General features: G+C 37.9%; 1 protein-coding gene across 3 annotated transcripts in view; it reads right to left on the bottom strand.

Moving 5' to 3' along the window:
- Positions 1–3,385: 3,385 nt before the first annotated feature.
- LOC115414390 (serine/threonine-protein kinase PAK 2-like) overlaps positions 3,386–19,076 on the bottom strand; it is a 33,698-nt gene continuing 18,007 nt past the window's right edge. For all 3 annotated transcript variants that reach the window (XM_030127717.1, XM_030127718.1, XM_030127719.1), the window contains exons 4-15: positions 17,468–17,615; positions 17,360–17,376; positions 17,155–17,268; positions 16,895–17,018; positions 16,735–16,798; positions 13,651–13,699; positions 13,126–13,238; positions 11,024–11,141; positions 10,784–10,883; positions 9,186–9,382; positions 8,290–8,427; positions 3,386–6,930 (exon numbers count right to left, since the gene is read on the bottom strand). In XM_030127717.1, the coding sequence (XP_029983577.1) occupies positions 6,844–6,930; positions 8,290–8,427; positions 9,186–9,382; positions 10,784–10,883; positions 11,024–11,141; positions 13,126–13,238; positions 13,651–13,699; positions 16,735–16,798; positions 16,895–17,018; positions 17,155–17,268; positions 17,360–17,376; positions 17,468–17,615 (1,269 nt within the window). In that variant the 3' untranslated portion in view covers positions 3,386–6,843. The remainder of the gene's footprint in view (positions 6,931–8,289; positions 8,428–9,185; positions 9,383–10,783; positions 10,884–11,023; positions 11,142–13,125; positions 13,239–13,650; positions 13,700–16,734; positions 16,799–16,894; positions 17,019–17,154; positions 17,269–17,359; positions 17,377–17,467; positions 17,616–19,076) is intronic.

Raw genomic sequence — 19,076 nt, 5'->3', positions numbered from 1 at the left:
GGTTGTTTAGTTCTAATGTGTATAAATTAGCATTATTTGTTTGTAAAGCTTGGAAAAAGCAGCAGATGTGTTTGTTTAAATAGGTCAGTATTTTGTTTTGTTCATATCTATTGTGCCTATTGTCTGGTGTTTGATTTTTGGTTTGTATTTTTGGTGTCTTATAAGCCCATGTAAGGGCTGGGCATGTTTTTTATGCAAGACACAATAATAAAAACAAACAACAACAACAACAACAACAACAACAACATGCTCCCTGAACCACTCATTCACAATTTGAGCTTGATGAATTCTGGTAACGTCATCTTGGAATAAGCCAGTGATGTTCAAACCTGGTCATCTGTCACCAGAAAATAACCAGTGATCTGAGAAGTTTGTGGAAGTAGTGGCAGTTTATTCTGACAAGTAATACTGGTGCCTTTTTAACATTCAGTAGGCTATTCAGCTTGGAACAACTTACAGAAGTAAAACTAGTGTCATCAGCACATTTAGAAAAGTATACATGACGACACAGCAGAAACACTCCTGTCAGTGGTGTATGTTTAACTTTTCGTTAATCTTTACTTAACATGGAAGTTGTTAAGTAATGTTTTTGGAAGATAACCTGGTCAAGAAGGCACACCAGTCCATATGAAGATGACAAAGAGGTCTAGAATAACTGATAAGAGCAACAGGTAAAAGCAAGGATGAGATAAAAGAGAAAAAAGTACATAAGGAAAGGCCATTATATGTACATTATTATTACTGTGCATTATTACTGTACAACTCTTCACTCGGGGGGGGGGGGGGGAAGGAGATAGGACAAGGAGGACAATATTAGGCTGAGGAAGAGCAAAGGTCTGTTGCTCCATATATGATATATATTGTTGTTAAGAATATTACTAATGTTGTCACTTTATCACTTTTATCTACTCTCTCTCTCTCTTCTCTCTCTCTCTCTCTCTCTCTCTCTCTCTCTCTCTCTCTCTCTCTCTCTCTCTCTCTCTCTCTCTCTCTAAAAGGCCAGCTTCCACAGACTGACAATGGCATACAATGATGCTCTAAGACTATTATTGAAAAAGCCCAGATGAACCAGCACCAGTGAATTGTTTATGTCTAATCATGTAAATTCATTGCGTGCTGTGCTGAGAAATCTGATGTTCACATTTACGTGTCGCCTGAATCACTCGGAAAATACTGTAATTTTATTGCTGACAAATCTTGCATATAGTGCTGTACGTTACGCATCTGTTCTGGAAACACTGTTATGACTGCCTCTGGAAAGTATAGAGGGTTTTTTTGTAATGTTTTTTTAGTGTTTTTTATTGTGTTTGTATTTATCTGTTTGCTTTTTAATGTGGACCATGAGTCTGTAATAAAGCCTATCTATCTATCTATCTATCTATCTATCTATCTATCTATCTATCTATCTATCTATCTATCTATCTATCTATCTATCTATCTATCTATCTATCTATCTATCTATCTATCTATCTATCTATCTATCTATCTATCTATTTATCTATATTTACTGAGGTCAGTGTTGTCCATAAATCTGCCAGCACTACAGTTGAGGAGGAGCTGTAGTAATATTTGGAAGCTCCTCCACTGTCTCTGTCAGAGAACCCCCTCTGCTGGTGGAGGACCCATGAGGCAGATTTCCCTCTCTTGGCCAGATAGGCTAAACATTACTTGTGTATCCTTGGTACTAGTGTTGGAGCTGACAGAGTATTCTCCACTGCTGGGGATATAGTGACAGCTCAGCGAAGCAGTCTTACACCAGAGCATTTGGACCAGCCTCTTTTCCTACAAAAGAACCTGGATGTTGCACCTGCAAATGATCAGTGATCTTAGACACAGTTCATGTCCAGTTTTCTTCCATGATTTGTTGAAAATCACAGAATCAGTTGCACAGTTGTGGACAGTTCTGTTGTTGCAAGAAGCACTGTCATGAAAAATTCAGAGGCAGGTGTCTTCCAGTTACTGTTTTTCTTTTTCTTTTTTCTTCTTTTTTCAGCACTTTTTTACTTTCATAACTTGTTTATCTTAAAGCTACTGATCAAGAGTTTTGTGCCTCTGCCACAAAAGGATCCATACTGCCCTCTAGTGTCAAACAATGACACCAGAGTTACATCTCAGTAGTTCATATTGGAACAGGTTCAACTTAAAGGCAGTGATGTGCAGTGAGGTTCATGGCCGGTGAGGCACTGACTCTTTCAGAGTCAGATCTACAAATATATGAACCCATAAAAGTATCTTATTCACCGTTTGATTGGCAACTGTTAACAGGTTATGTTTCCTATCTCGAATCAGCATTCTTTACACATACATATGTGACACATATTTCATTTAACCCATAAAAACCCAAATATCCACTGGTGACCAAAAGCATATACTGATCTAAACTGTTTAATACCTGTTGATCCAATGATCCTATCAATCCATGTAAATTATTGGTGTAAAATACAGTTTGTCATCTGTTCATGGTCATCAGATATGACTCATTTGGGCATTCAGAGGCTCTGTAGTGAACATGGAAAGACCGTTATCTTCTACAACATTGATTCACCAGTAAAACTCATGGAGCTGGATCAGTGACAGAGGATGGACACACTTGTTTTTACATTCAGTTATTCATATATTTTCTGAAAAATTAACTTTTTCCTCAATTTTCTCTGTTTTGATTATAATGACCTTTGAATTTACCCCGAGTTTTCATGAATAGCTATATTTAATGTAGAAAATTAAATGTAGGGAAATAAAAGATTTACAGTAAAAACTGCTAAATACAGAGGATGTTACAATAAATTGGGTTTAAATCACTTACGAAAAGGTTAAACAGAGAAAAATTCATTTGAGAACTGCTAATAAAGTAACACTGGGTCCTCATGGGTTAAGTTCAAAATTGAATTTTAAATCAAAGTATGTTGGATATGTACAGTAGTCTTCTGTTTTGAGATTAAGGCGGGGTGAGAAGGAAGAATAAATGAATCGCTGCACTTGACTTGCTAATTGTAACCATACATGTAACCATACCTGTGAGCCTTCTGCCATGAGGGAGGAGTGCAAAGCTTACAGCTGCATTAAAAAAAAGAAGCATGAACACGTGCTTTCCACTCAATCTCTCTCACTGACTGCTGCTTGTTTACTCACACTCCATCAACTGGAATCAACAAGGGTACGTCACTTACATCCAGCAACAGCTGCTCCCAATAGGTTCTGCCCCCTGCCCATAATTCAAATAATAAAAGGTCCAGTGTAGTGCATTTATGGTAAGTTTTTACCAAATTTGCGCTTCTCTTGCTTGTACGTAATACACAAAGCACAATTAATGTCGTAAATATGACCAGTACAGGTCCACTTTAAGACACCTATGATAATCATTTACAAAGTCCAAATCCACACTGTATGATGTTTAAAGTTATTTATTTCCATTAATGAACAAACCCATTTTCAGTATCTCAGGAATGTGTGATCAGAAAGCCTCACAATAATATATTCCAGCTTGTCAAAAGTATTTCAAATACTCAGTTTTGTTGAATTCCTTATTCTTATACGTACTTATTTGTATCATTCTGCTAAATGCAAACTCATTCCAGACTGTCTAAAGTTCCTAACAAATGAGGTAAGTTCATATTTTAGGCAAGCATCCTATGCCAAGGCAGGTTAAAAACTGGGTTTCATTTCTACATACTCCCTTGCATGAGAATCTTTGGCTTTTCAACACAATTCATGGCTTGGTGTCAACAATTGCACAGTTTAAGAGAGATGATGATTGGACATCAGAAATATGTTGGGAAAAAAAATTAGACATCAACTGTCAACTGTTGTGTTAGTTACAAATATAAAACAATGATATACAGACTCTTCAAAAAGCTGTTTAAAAATACAGGACATCACCGATACATAATATACATAGGATGTTGATCCAGTTTGACACATACAGGCAATTTCGTACAGTATTTGTGTACTCACACCGACACACTGACAGTAAGGCAGGAAGGAGGAGAAAACAGAACACGCTTTTTGGCAAACAAGGTTTTAAGGCAATTTTTTAAGCATCTGTCAACATAAATACTGAGTTGGACTTGTATAGTTTGTAAGAGAGACTGTGGTTGGTGAGAATGTGTTTTGGTACCTGGTAACACACAGCACTGCCACCAGAAGGTTAAAAAGCTGGATGACTGGATTGAATAAATTAAAGTTTCATGTATAAACACACACACACACACACACACACACACACACACACTGGGAGATGTTCACCACTGTACTGTACAGTTCATTTTAAAGGTTCAATGTGTGGTATTTAGTGACATCTAGTGGTGAAGTTGCAGATTTTAACCCTTCACCCTAAGAGACATTAAGTATGTTCCACCCTTAGATATTACTCCACCTTCACATTGAATGCAACCCAGAAAAAAAAACAAAAAAACAAAACAAAACATGAAGTCCATTCCAGGTAAGCAGAGAAGTAAAGAGGTGAAAGCCCAACATTGCAGAGGTGTAGCTACACACTGAACTCAAAATTTAGTTTCAAAGTTTTTAGTTTGCAAAGTGGACAGACAAAAACATTTTAAATGGATGGAAAAATAAGAAATCCTGGTGCTTTTAGTCCAAAATAATACACACTCACTGGCCACATTATTAGGTACACCTATTTTGCACATTACAAATGCCACAATTACCACCAACTCTAATAATACTCTCAATTACCAGCTCTAATAGGCAAATCACATAGGCAGCAACTGACTGCATAAAGACATGGTCAAGAAGAGCTCCTGAAGATGAAACCCAGCATTAGAATGGGGAAGAAAGGTGATTTGAGTGACTTGAATAGCTCATAAACTGCTAATTGGGTTTTTCACGCACGATTATCTCTGAGGTTTACAGAGAATGGTCTAAATCTTGAATCTGGAGAAATAAATCCAGTGAGTGGTAGACATCTGCTTGAAAATTCCTAGTTGATGCTAGAAGTCGGAGAAGGGACTAACTGGTCTGAGGTGATAGCAAGGCAACAGTAACTCAAATAATCACAACCAAGGTATGAAGAAAAGCATCCCTGAACGCACAAGAGATCGAGTCTGAAGCACCTGGGCTACAACAGCAGCATACGCACTCACTGACCACCGCCTGGTGTACTTAATAAAGTGGCCGGTGAGTGTCAAATCTTTGGTGCTGCTGTAAAAAACGTGGAGTTGAAATACAGTAGACTCATTCACTACAGCTCATTCTAAGGTCATAAAAAATAGATGATTGTCATTTTAGCGTGATTATACACTATACACTAATGAATACTTTGTTGTGACTATTATATTCTGTTTATGCAAATTGATCCTGCCAAGTCTTTCTCATCAGACCTTTAAGTGTTCTCGTGCTAAATTAATGCACATCTGTAGATTTTACATTCGTATGGTGATTACCTGCAAATGTTCCAGTCTCTTTACACACCAAGAGCCAGTTTGCAGAGGTGATGTAATATAAATGTAATGCAGGTTACAATTAATAGGGACTGACTGATTAGCTACAGAACCCAGTCAGGGACACCTCCTAACCTGTGGCACCAAGTAATGCACGACCAAAAGAGGAGTGAGGGAGTATTGGCAGCCTCCACCCACTGCTTATAACATCTTTGACTTCTAAATCTATCCTTTTTGTACTGTTACACTATTGACTGAATTTTCCCTTTAAAATCTTCTTGCAGCTGTTCAGTTCCTCCAGCTGCACTGAACAGATTTCCCCCCAGTTTTCAGAGATCTCAGTTTTCATATCGAATATCCTGCTGGTGCTGTGAAACTCAAATACCCACACGTTTCCCTATTCACAAACATTCTAAGGCGCCAAGAACCTAGCTACTACCTTGCACAAATGGTCGTTAATGGTCCAAATAATTTAAACAGTGGAATTCCTCAGCCCTTTAGGAAAATTTTGATCTCACTGGCTTTGAGAACAAGACTATGGACATTCAGCTACTTCCACTCTAATATGTGTTCATATTAGAACTGTGTTTTAAAACGAAAATGATACCTGTCCACAGGATTTTAGTGAAATTTCAGAAATAATCTCTGAACGTTCTAACAACCTTTACACACCCATCATGCACACAGGGGCTAATAACACCAGTGGACATGCCAATTGTCAGAAACTGCTCAAATAACATCTCGTCTGCTGTGAATGTAGTCAGTAGTATCATGGAAAAAATGCAGAATTCAACAGCTGCAGAGACAACAGGAACAGAAACAGCTGTTATTCAGTGTCCATGTTGAGCTGGTTTTGGTGATGTGTTGTTTTCTTCTGGGAAGTGTCACATGAAAAGGCTCGACAAATCAGGGAAGGATACAAAAGTACTTATAAGACCCAATCGATCAACAAACAAGGGTGTCAACATCATCATTTTCCACAGTTTCTGTGTTTGTCTACACTGCATAAAAGGCCCAGTGAATCCAAACTGAAACACAATCAGCAGCTTTTCAGAAAGTCTTAAAAACACTAGAGTAGTGTGGACACATGCAAAGGAAAGTCATACGTTTCAAACAAAACCGCTTTAGTGTGGACGTGGCCTAAGTTTAAAAAATTCAAGGATTTCAAGTGATAACATCAGAATGTGTATGAATTTGTGAATTTGGTTTTTAGCGTGCAGAGAGTCCTGAAACGATCCCATAATTCAGATTACATAGTATCCAGTGGCTGCAAAAAGATAAAAGAGCACCTTAAGGCTTTAAAAACAAGGCACAGAGGTAAAAGAAATCTTGCATCAGTACAAAAACACTGGGCAAAGGAAAGAGGCATTTTCAAAGGGCACAAACTCTCAGCGTGTTGCTGATGATCATCATACGCAGACGGTAAAAGAGTCTTTAAGGACTGGAATTAGCGGTTGCTCCTCATGGCTTCCTTGGCTGCCAGGATGAGGGGGGTGAGACTGGACAACGGCTTGGCCAGCTTCAGGAATGGATGCTATAGACAAAACACGGACAAACAAGTCCACATGTGAGAAATAATAAACCTTGTCATCTTAAGCTTTTATAAATATCTACAAATACTGAGTAGAAAAGAAAATGACTTTAAATGTCTATTATATGCCACACATTCAGCTTTTTTGTCTCATGTACTAATACGTTTTATATATTTAGATCATTGGTGAGACAAAATAAATAATTTGAGAACATTTGCGATAAAATCTGGTTGATATTCTTGAAGTATTTTTATATCCATAAGTCGTTTCATTCCAAAGCATATATATTTTTCTCATTTATAAAATAAGTCAAAAAGGATCAGAAAGGGGAGTAAAAGAATAAAGGTCAGATTTACACAAATATATTTAGAGCTCAGTCTCTTGTCCAGATTAAATATCTACTATAGGGGTGTCAGACTCATTTTAGTTCAGGGGCCACATTTAGCTAAATTAGATCTGCAGTGGGCCGAACCAGTAAAATAATAACATAATAATATATAAATAATGTCAACTCCAAATTTTTCTCTATGTTTTAGAGCAAAAAAAGTAAATTTACATTATGAAAAGGTTTACATCTGCAAACTATTCAAAAGATGTGAATAACATGAACAAACTGAAAAAATTAAGTGTAATATTAACAATATTCTGCCTCAGTTTATCATTTACACATGTTTATGTTTATGTTTGTGTTTATGCATTTTGCAGATGCTTTTTTCCAAAGCGACTTACAGGGGAAAACCAATCAAATCACTCAATCAATCAAATTTTATTTATATAGCGCCAGATCGCAACAAAAAAGTTATCTCATGACACTTTATACACACACACACATATATATATATATATATATATATATATATACATACATGTACATTATAGCTTACAGATCACAGTGGATCTACAAACACACAAAAACATTGAATAACAGGGAGTATATTATTAAAATTGTACTTACTTTTCTTAAAACATATCAGGTTATTCACATTCTTTGCAAAATTATACTTTGTTTTAGTGTAAATACATGAAAATATTTACATTTACAAGGAGAAAAGTTTGGAGTTGTCATTATTTATATGTTTTTATGATAGTATTTTCTGGTCCTGCCCACTTGAGATTGAATTGGTCTGAATGTGGAACCTGAACTTAAAGGATTGTTAATATCTTAGTGTAATTTTTGCATTTCACAAATTCATCCCAAGGGCCGGACTGGAGCCTTTGGCGGGCCGGATTTGGCCCCCGGGCCGCATGTTTGACACCTGTGATCTACTATGTCATCCTCATTTGCAGCCCTTCAGTTGTTGTTCAAGGCATTAGTAGTTTGAGGTAATATACGGTAAATATAAACTGTAGGCCTGTTCTACCTGCAGCAGTTCTCTGCCTGATCCTCGTTTCTCCACGTCCATCTCCAGACAGCGGGACAGGAAATTTCTGAAGACCGGAGACAGCTTCTCTGGACTCTGCAGCTCAGGGGTTCCGTTGGTGGCGATTAAATACAACGCCTAAGACCAACACAACAGCACAATAAGAAGAGAAACAGCTTAATACAACCTGCTCACTGTTATACTGAGTAAATACAACCTAGTGCCATCTACAAGCATGCCATCTGACCTTTATGTTATTATTATCATACAACTAATCAAATGTATAAAACTAAACTGGGGACGTTTCTTAGATATCATCATTATGGTTATTTTGACCAGTCTAAATCAAATGTTTCTTGCATTGTCTAAACGAAGTTGTCAGTCAACAGGAAATTTATCACAGAAAAGTTTTGCAATGATGGGATTTGTATTGGCTGTCTTTAGGTGGTTTTGTACTGTTTGAGGGACATACTAGCACAACATAAAACAAACCACAATCAGAACTTACATTTCATGACAATTTCATCCATGCCTCATTTGATCTGGACTTCAAGACTTTTCAGTCGGATTCAAACAAAATGTGCACATGTGAAACCTCTCTCAGATCAAGATGTGGATCAAAAATCAAGCTGACCTAAGATCTGAGCCATTCATGTGATGTCGGCCAGATTAAACTGAACTGTGTTTTGGTTCATTTACAGTTTGAAAAAAACTTCAAGAACAGTTCAGAAATACAAAAATTACAAGTAGTTACACATTCTGTTTACTCATGAACAAAATGAACTGTACCAAATGCAAACATCAAAAGAAAAAAACAAGAGGCTTGCTTTGGCATTTAGTCTGTGATCATGTCCAAAATCTCTGGCTTTTTATTTTTCTTTGCAGTCAACACTCACCCTGAGGGGGTTCTCGTTGAGATATGGAGGCTCTCCCTCCACCATCTCTATGGCCATGATCCCCAGAGACCAAATGTCCACTTTGGGTCCGTAGGCTTTCCTGGTCACCACCTCTGGAGCCATCCAGTACGGAGTCCCCACCATGGTGCTACGTTTGCTCTGCTCAGGAGTAATCTGAGCACAGAATCCGAAGTCAGCTGTAAAGAGAGGAACAAATACTTATGTTAATGATCAAAGATAAGAAACAAACAACAAATGCAGCTAATAAACAGTGTGTTATTCAATCACATATCGTTAACCTCATTGCATAACTGACCAAGTCAATGGTTCCCAACCTTTTTTGTCTCGTAACTCCATTTTAACATCACAACTTTCTGGTGAGTCCAAACATTCAAGACAAGACTTTTTTTTTTTTTTTTTTTCTAAAATTAATTTGTTTTTAGTTTGCTATACTATGTAGCAGATAAACATTAATTTTAGACAACATTTAGTCTACATAATGTATATTATTCTGGACGGAGGTAGAAAAGCCAGGTGTAGATTACTGCACAAAATGAGAATTTTATTTTCCTTGGTCAGGATATGTACAGTCAGTCCAGTTTGGATTTACAAGGCTGACAATTAATACTGAACAAATAAGAACTCAAACTATGAATTATGAAAGAGCTGCAGCATCTGAAACTGACCTTAATGAACATTTGACAGATAAACAGAACCACAGTGCTTCAGTTTCAGCTTCACAGTTTGTCATGTCTTTTATGTATTGTGATTGTTTCAGTCAACTCAACATATATTTTTCATTAGTAAGTTTTTTTTTTATCAATTACAAGAAATTTCAGGTGACCCCATTTGAATTCCAGGTGACCCCATGCGGGGTCCCGACCCCAAGGTTGAAAAACACTGGCCTAAGTCATAGACTATATGGACAGAAATATTTGGACACGTTGAATTCAGGTGTTTCTTTTCTAACAGGGGTCTGGGATACGAAACAATAATGACAAATGCCATAATATAGATTTATACTGGGATAAATGTCATATTGACTATTAATATTAAAGTATATATCTAAAATCAGCATGAACAGGACATCTTATGAGCTATAGCCATGATGTGTCCCAACATTTTTGTCCATATAGTTTAAAAACATCAATATTTCCTCAAAGTTTAGTGAAATATGTTTATGTGAAGAAAGTATATGCTTAGTTGTGATAGAACATTATTATTTACAGTCAGAATACAAAAAATATTTTAGAAATTTAGAGGTAGAGCATTTTAAAACCATAGTAATTGATAAAATCAATGTTGAGAGAAATTAAGTAAAAACCATCTCTGAGGCATTTTGGAAGCAAAGATAATACATTTAAACAAAACTAATCAATGCAATGTAATGATATTTATTACAACACAAAACTATATTATGACATTTGTCATTACTGTTTTATATCCCAGACCTTTGTAGAAAAGAAACACCTGAATTCAACGTGTCCCAATACTTTTGTCCATGTAGCGTATGACTTAGACAATTATGCTATGAGGCTAACGGTATGTAAATGAGTGTAACTATGGATCTGTGCAGCTGTGAGTGTGTGTTTCCTCACTGAGTTTGACTGAGCCGTCCATCCCCAGTAGTACATTGTCACTCTTGATGTCTCTGTGGATGACTTGGTTGGCATGAAGAAACTCTAGAGCTTGGAGGACCTAGAAGGAAGAAGATCAACATTCCCAAAGGTCAGGTACTGTACACAGAACATGACTATAACTCCAGTTTTATTTAACTACATAGATTCAGGAATGAATGCAAGAGATAGACGACTGAGTAGGATCGGAAGAAAATGGACCTCTCTGCAGACGGCTGCAATCTGAGCCTCATCCATGCACGTCTCTGTCACGACATCAGTTAGAGATCCACCAGCCAGGTACTCCATCACCACAAAGAGCTCATCTCCCACAAGGAAACTAAAAAACACACACAATGAGCTCACACATGTTTCTCTGAATACTGACCGAATGTTTGCCTGTACAGCAGGGGTGTTAAACATATGGCCTGTGGACCAAAACTGGCCTGTGGGAGGAATTTGTGAAACGCAAAAATTCAACAGTCATGGGATGTCAAACTCATTTTAGTTCAGGAACCACACACAGCTCAATTTGATCTAAAGTGGGTTTGAACAGTAAAATTATCCTCAACTTATCACTTATCCTCAACTGCCTCCATGTGTCTCCCCCTACCCCCCCCTTCTCCCCCTCTCCCCCAGTCTCCATCTCTATCGCTCTCTCTTTTTCTCTCTCTTTACTCTCTCTCTTTAACCCCAACTGGTCAAGGCAGACGGCCATCCTCCAGGAGTCTGGGTCTGCTCCAGGTTTCTGCTGTTAAAGGGAAGTTTTTCCTTCCACTGTCACCAGTCACAAGTGTTTGCTCCTGGAGGATTCTGTTGGGTTTCTGTAAATTGGCTTAGAGTCTGGTTTGGACCAACTCTATATATAAAGTGTCATGAGATAACTTTTTTGCTGTGATCTGGCACTATATAAATAAATTTTGATTGATTGAGTGATTTGATTGGTTTTCCCCTGTAAGTCGCTTTGGAAAAAAGCGTCTGCTAAATGCATAAACATAAAATAACAGCATAATAACCTATAAATAATGGCAACAAATGTTTCTATTGTTTTAGTGTAAAAAAGTAAAATTACATGAAAATGTTTGCATTTACAAATTATCCTTTCACACAAACTGAGAATAACCTGAGCAAACATGAACAACCTGAAATGTCTTTAGAAAAATAAGTCCAGTTAAAAAAAAATAAAAAATAAAAAAATAAGTCCAGTTTTAACAATATTATCCCTGTTATTAAATGTTTTGTGTCTTCGTAGATCCACTGTGATCTGTAAGTTGGAACGTACATGTGTAAATGATAAACTGAGACAGAATATTGTTAAAATTGCATTCAAAGGTGGGGTCCGAGATCTTAGAAAAACGGTTCAAGCAAGCTACATTTTGAAAATATTCAGTTTAAAAGTCCAAACCCCTTTCTTCAGACATCCCCCCGAAGCCACGCCTCCAGAGTACTGGCACGTGCAATGCTTGTTCCCGAGGATTCACGAGCACTGCACAGCAACAATTCACCAGCTGAGGCTCTGCTCCGTCCCCATACGGTCCCAACTTGGGCTTCGACACCGGTTACAGCCCCGACCCCAGCTGAGGCTCTGTCCCCGGCTCAGGCTCCGACGCCGGCTACAGCCTCACCCTCAGCTCCGACCCCGGCTGAGGCTCCGGCTCGCATATCCATGCATACCTCCAACCCCTCTGCTCTTACAGAACAGCCCAAGTTCAAACCTATATGACTAACGTTATATTTCCAACTGATTTATGTTAGTGACAAAACAGTTTACTGGTGAACTTTCCATCCTAATATAACTAATATAGCCAAGCTCTGGCTACGTTTTCTGTACAAGCGCTTTCAGCCTCTGAGAATGCACGATTCATGCTCGAAGAGGGGTACGAACAGAAGGGGGAGGGGCAAATGACAGCTGAGTTTGATAGACATAACACCGTTCAATCATTTCGAGTGGGCACTCAAAATGATTGGGTGGTGTTTTTTCAGTCCTGTCTGTTCCACAGGTGACTAAATTTTTTTATTTTTGTGTTAGAGCATTTAATTAATTAGTTGTAATCAGGATGTAAAGGGGATTTTTAGCAATATAGTAAAAAATGCTCCAGGAAAACATCTCAGACCCCACCTTTAGGAAAGTTCAAGTTGTTCACGGTTGTTCATGTTACTCACATTTTTTAAGGATAGTTTGTAGATATAAACATTTTCGTTATGATATTGTCATTATGTTATTATTTTAATGATCACTTGAGATCAAATTGAGCTGAATGTGGCCCCTTAACTAAAATGAGTTCGACACCCCTGCTGGTCAGCATGTGTCAGGTCAGCGTTACCTGTCTAAGAAGTTGACAATGTTTGGGTTCTTCAGCTCCTTCATGACCAAGATCTCATTGATGATTAACTCCTTCTTCGGCTGCTTCTGCAAATTAATCTGCTTGATAGCCACCTGTGGACCACAACATCCTGTAAATGCAGCACCACAATCTATGCAGAAAAACCCACAATTCAAGTTGTAACCTTGCAGTGCTATCAGTATCACCAGGACTTTACAACTGATGCAAAATTCATAAGTAACTGAAATGATACAGTAGATGTAAGTTAACTATTTGTTGTCAATGAATTATGGTTTTAATCTATTTTGTCACATACTGACTATAATATCTTGTGTATGGTCTATGATCTACATGTGAACTGAGTGATAAATTGGGTTTTAAATTTCATTTGTTAAAAATTAATGTGTCATATTCCTGATATTACTGCTTTTTACTTTGCAACACAATCATGTGACAAGGAGAAAATGATGAACTATAATGAGACTTTTGCAGCAACGGATATATAAATGAATAAAGGGAACTTACCTCTTGTCCTGTGGCAACATCTATAGCTGTGTAAACTGTTCCAGATGCCCTAAAAGTAAAAAAAAAAAAAAAAAAAAAAAAAAAATCACATTTACGGTAGTGATATGTTTGGTTCTCTCAGTTTTAATGTCCATCCTGTGTTGGTCTGGACAGGGATTAGTATAACCTGTGGACCACCGCTGATTTGGAAATCAACCCCCGTGTTTGTGTTTAATAGGATGCATTCACATGGGATAAGTGACATCTGTTTTTAACTGGAATTTGTGTTTCTGATGTCAAGGGCAGGCTCACCACTTACAGACAACTGTTGAAAGATTAAAAAAAAAGAAGTTCCTACCAAGGTTATAATAGTTTTGGATTTTTCATTATAGTTTAGTTTTATTTAGTTTTGACCCTGTTTTTTTCTCGAATTCAGTTAGTTTTAATTAGTTTTTAGAGCAGGTTTGCTGCTTTTTATTCGTTTTCGTTTTTTCTAAATGCTTAGTTTTAGTTTTTTCATATCTTTTATCTTCCTCGCCGTCGTATTCAAATGAATCCCAAACAGGACTCTGCTGCTTTAGTCTCCATGTTTCCAGGTAGAGTGGGGACCAGACGCTGACTCTAAACGACAAGTGACCAGAAGCGACGGATCGTCAAGTTCCGCACGATGCCACCAGCTACAATTGTTCAAGTGAAATAAATCTATTTCATATCAATCCGACATCGACAAAGACGAAAACGAAGGGAATTTTATCCATAATTTTTATATGTTTTAGTTAGTTTTGTAAGCACACAATACAGTTTCAGGTAGTTATAATTTTTTCTTTTAATTATAGTTTTTATTTATTTCAGTTTGCGAAAATGCTGCACGATATTGGAAAAAACTGACATTGCAATTTTTCTAACCCTGTGACATATATTGCAATATGGAAAACTACTCAGAAGGATATAATAGCTGTGTGGTGCGGACGTAAATGGTCTAACTAATTACCTCTGCCAGGGGGTATTGTGATCACTTTGCTTTGTGTGTTTGCGTGTGTGCGTGTTTGTTTGTTTGTTAGCAAGATAACTCAAAAAGTTATGGATGGATTTTCACGAAATTTTCAGGAAATGTTGATACTGGCACAAGGAAGAAATGATTAAATTTTGGTGGTGATCGGGGGGGGGGGGGGGGGGCGGTGATCTGTCTTGGCGGAGGTCTGCGCTCTCCGAGGGCTTTTCTTATTTATTTATTTTATTCTTTAACTTATCCATGCTGCTATACTGATGAATGGTGGAACACTGAGCACTTTTTGTCTTTTCGTCCTGTTTGTAAGCGTGATCAAGCACCTGTCTTACATGTTCAGTGTATGTACTGTTGTAATACCAAAGCAATCACCTAGACTGCAAAACAAATCTGCCTACGGGTACAAATAAAGTAACCTTGACCTTTCTTGTTAGTTGTGTTTCCTTTCGTTGTGTCGACAGGTGTAAGGCACTGTCGACACAGAACACATCCTTCTTGTAGCTGAAATAATTCTAGGTAACTCTAAGTACGTCTTCAAGTCTACATTTTCTGTGAGTTTCTCTTGTTCGTTGCTCATTTTTCAGTGTCGTTACCAGCGACTCACTCCATGTGCAGGGGCGTGGTCTGCTTTGGCAAACTGATTAAGAATGAATGTGATTGGTGGATCGCCATGTGCAGTGTGTGTCAGGTACCCAGGTTGAAATTACACTGGTCTACAAGGAAAATGCTTCCAGAACAAAAGTAATGAAATTTTACCACATGAGAGTCACTGATAAAGAAAAATCAAGTCAAAAATGCTGGTTGGCTGAACTTTCCAAGATACAGCCTTGGGTCAAAATGTGAAATTCAAGAATTAACGAGAGAATGGGTTTGACTCAAAAGGAATATTTGTCTCAGAGCTACAAGATCTACTTCAAAACACTGTCTGCACATTAGAATACATTCACTTTACAGGTTCTATTTAGTGGAAGATTTATAAAACTATTATATAAATGTACATAAACCAATATATATGTGTAATAACACTTAATCATATACCTTGAACACATCAGCAAACCAGCACTTTTGTCATTTATTTTCCAGTTAATCTTATTCAAATATGTAACATTTAGCACATTTAATCTCTGAAGCAAATCATTTCTAAAAAACTGTAGACCAGTGTTAGATGAGAACACTTCGAGTTCATTTGCCTCCTACATTGCAGGACCTGCGATGTGACTATTGCACACACATACATTGCAATGACGATGCTCAAACGATATATTGTGCAGCTCTAGTTTAAAAAGTTAAACACCTCCACTGAGGGGAGTAACTCATCCCCACCCTACTGTGACTATCTCACAGTTTAATTGTCATCCCAGCCACTTTACACTGCAAACCACCTCTGTGCAACCTGTCAGTCACAGTACAATGAACCGATCCTTGCTGTGCCTAATGTTGTACCATCCAAATCGTGAACAGAATCCGTGACAAAGAACAGTCCTGAAACAGTCATCAAACAAATACCAAACCAATCTCTGGATCAAAGCGTCAGAGGAACCTTGCTCTTCTCCTTGTGGTCTTCAAAGCTGCCACTCTCTTAACATTTTCCATTAAATTTCTGTTGTTAGCTCATGAGCTATTGTGAAGGTGCTGTGCCTGGCGTTGTTTTCACCGTCGTCGTCTTCGTTAGCAATTTCTTCAATATCTTCTCTGATTAAATTTCTGGTCAGATTCATTTCACAGTTTTGACATATTTAGATTTTTGAATTTTGATGAATTTTTGAAATATAAAAATGTTGCCTTTTTTTTATAATGTGCCATATTTTGATAGCTTATGACATGGAAATGGTTACAGATATCAATATCAATGTAGTTACAGTAATCACTGATAGGAAGTCATATATGGACTTTCATTTAATTAGTTGAGTTCTCCTCCAGTGAAAGCACCATCCACTTCTATTGGGAGATTTATCTCCTGCATCAAGACCACAGGACTCTAACAGCAACAGAACCTGACATCCTCACAAATTCAACTTATTGAGTCTTGATAGAACATGATGGTGACAATCAGGGACACTGGTCCTATTTTTTTTTTCAGTGTAAAAATTGTGACTCACCCCTGACCGATCTTTTCATAGCGGGTGTATTTCTTCTTAGGATCGCCAATACTGACAATAGTTCCTATGACATAAAGAGAGCAATAAGTAAATAAGCTTTACCTTAGATAGAGCCTTGTATGTGTAATTTACAGAGTGTGTATTTGTGTGTTTGACGCACTAAGCTTCTCCATGATCTCCTCATCAGTCATCTTGCCTCCCTTCTTCTTCTGCTTATCAGCGGCCCTTGAGGCTGCGTCTCCATCTGGAGCTGGGATTGGGTCGATCACTGACCTGGTGTACATCTGCCAAAGCACAAGAAAAGAAGTGTATTTTTTTGACTTGCTGTTCTTTTATTGTTTTCCGTGGAATACTGAACTTCACTAACATTGCCCTTCTGTAGTTGCATGTACAAATTGCAATGGTTTTTAAGGGGCTCACTGATTTTGTGTGCTCTGGCCGCGGTGCCACAACAGGAGGTGGTGTATCATCATCGTCGTCATCGTCTCCATCCTTGGCGCTCGTTGGGGTGGTGGCCATACCTGGCTTGCCTGGCTGAAATATGAAACATGAAAACTTAAATTTAGGAATTACTAACCATATTTAATGTAATGTTGTGGAAAAAAAAGACCAGTGAGTCACTCACCGATTGCGAGTCCTTATCTAAAAGAGACAAAATAGACAAAGAGAAAGCGTTAGGACAAAAGAATGAGGCTGCACTCTGACAAAGTTTAAATGATCTGTTTGAACTGACCAGAAGCGGAAAAACTGAGGTATTTCTGTTTTCCACTGGTGGAGTCATAGAACTTGAGAATGTCGAGGACAGCCTGAGGATTTTGTTTCTGCTCTGATTTGCTGATGTTTGAGGTTTGGAGGAGACGGGCCCACTGCTCTGGCATTCCCTACACAAACACACAGACACACACAGACATTCTGACAAATGCAGTACACACAGCTAACAGTAAAAGCACTTAATGTGGCCAAATCTTGAGCTTGGGCAGCCTGGTGTCAGTTCTGTCCAGTTGGATAGCTTCCATGGAGTCTTACTGTCCATCCAAACTCAATGGTTTCCAACCTTTTTTCCCTTGGAGCCCCCACCACTGCATCTAAGAACTACTGAGCCCCCAGTCTGCATGCATATATCAAACCAGTCACAGTTCCAGATCTTTACTGGAAAATTAAGGCAAGGCAAGTTTATTTGTATCGCACATTTCAGCAACAAGGCAATTCAAGGTGCTTCACACAGGACATTGAAATACAACGACAAGGGAAAAAGAAACATATTTAAAATATTATAAAAGAAACATGTAAAAGGTGATTAAAAACAGCAAGTCAGAAAACAACACATAAAACCCAAAAATATAAAAACACATACATATTAAAGTAACAGTTGCAGTGCAGAGTTTCGAAAGAGAATATAAAATTTAAAAAGTAAAAAGTCTTTTAGTCAGCGGCAGCAGTGAACAGGTGAGTCTGTAACCTTGACTTAAAAGAACTCAGACTCTCAGATATCAGACCTGATATTTTCTGGTAGTTTGTTCCAGATATACGGAGCATGGAAACTGAACGCTGATTCTCCATGTTTAGTTCTGACTTCTGGAACACAGAGCAGACCTGCACCAGACGACCTGAGTGGTCTGGATGGTTCATACTGGACTAGAGGGTCTATGCATTTTGGGCCTAAACTATTCAGTGCTTTATATGCTAGCAAGAGAATTTTAAAGTCTATTCTCTGAGCCAATTGCCAATTATGGTTTTCCTTTCCTTTTCTTTTTGACTTGTCCCAGTTATCTTTGATTAGGTACGACTCCATCAAAAGTTTGCTCCCTGCTGTTGTTGCGTTTAGCTTCATACCATCTCTAGCTGGAGTGTCACTGTAGATGACACATTCTGCCTGAATCCAGTCCAGTTCTCCGGTAAATTCAGATTTACAGTAAATTTTGACATACATACTTACATACTTCTTTTTAAATACTATAGATGAGTCATCAACACTTTTAAGTTTCTCAGAAGAGACATGTGGATCAGTTGGAGATTGCAAAAAATATCGGTTTTTGCATAATTTTGTGGCAAAAATTGCCAAAAGAGCACTGATCTGCTGGAGGTCTGCGCTCATCGAGTGCTTTTCTAGTTTATTAACTGTTTTTTTCTCTATATTGTATAACCTTGTTTTTACTTCTAGCCCCCCCACAACCCACCACCCACCCCTCAAGGAGCCACTGCTCTTTGATCAGGCTGCATTTGAAAATAAGAATCTCTTCTTAATTGCTTACCAGGGTAAATAAAGGTTAAATAAAATAAATAAACTAGAAAAGCACTCAGAGAGCGCAGACCTCCGCCAAGGTAGATCAGTGCCCCCACCC

This window comes from Sphaeramia orbicularis, chromosome 22, assembly GCF_902148855.1.
Source record: "Sphaeramia orbicularis chromosome 22, fSphaOr1.1, whole genome shotgun sequence".
Lineage (NCBI taxonomy): Eukaryota > Metazoa > Chordata > Actinopteri > Kurtiformes > Apogonidae > Sphaeramia > Sphaeramia orbicularis.
The sequence above is the reverse complement of the archived record's forward strand: the minus strand, read 5'-3'. Positions and strand labels throughout refer to the sequence as shown.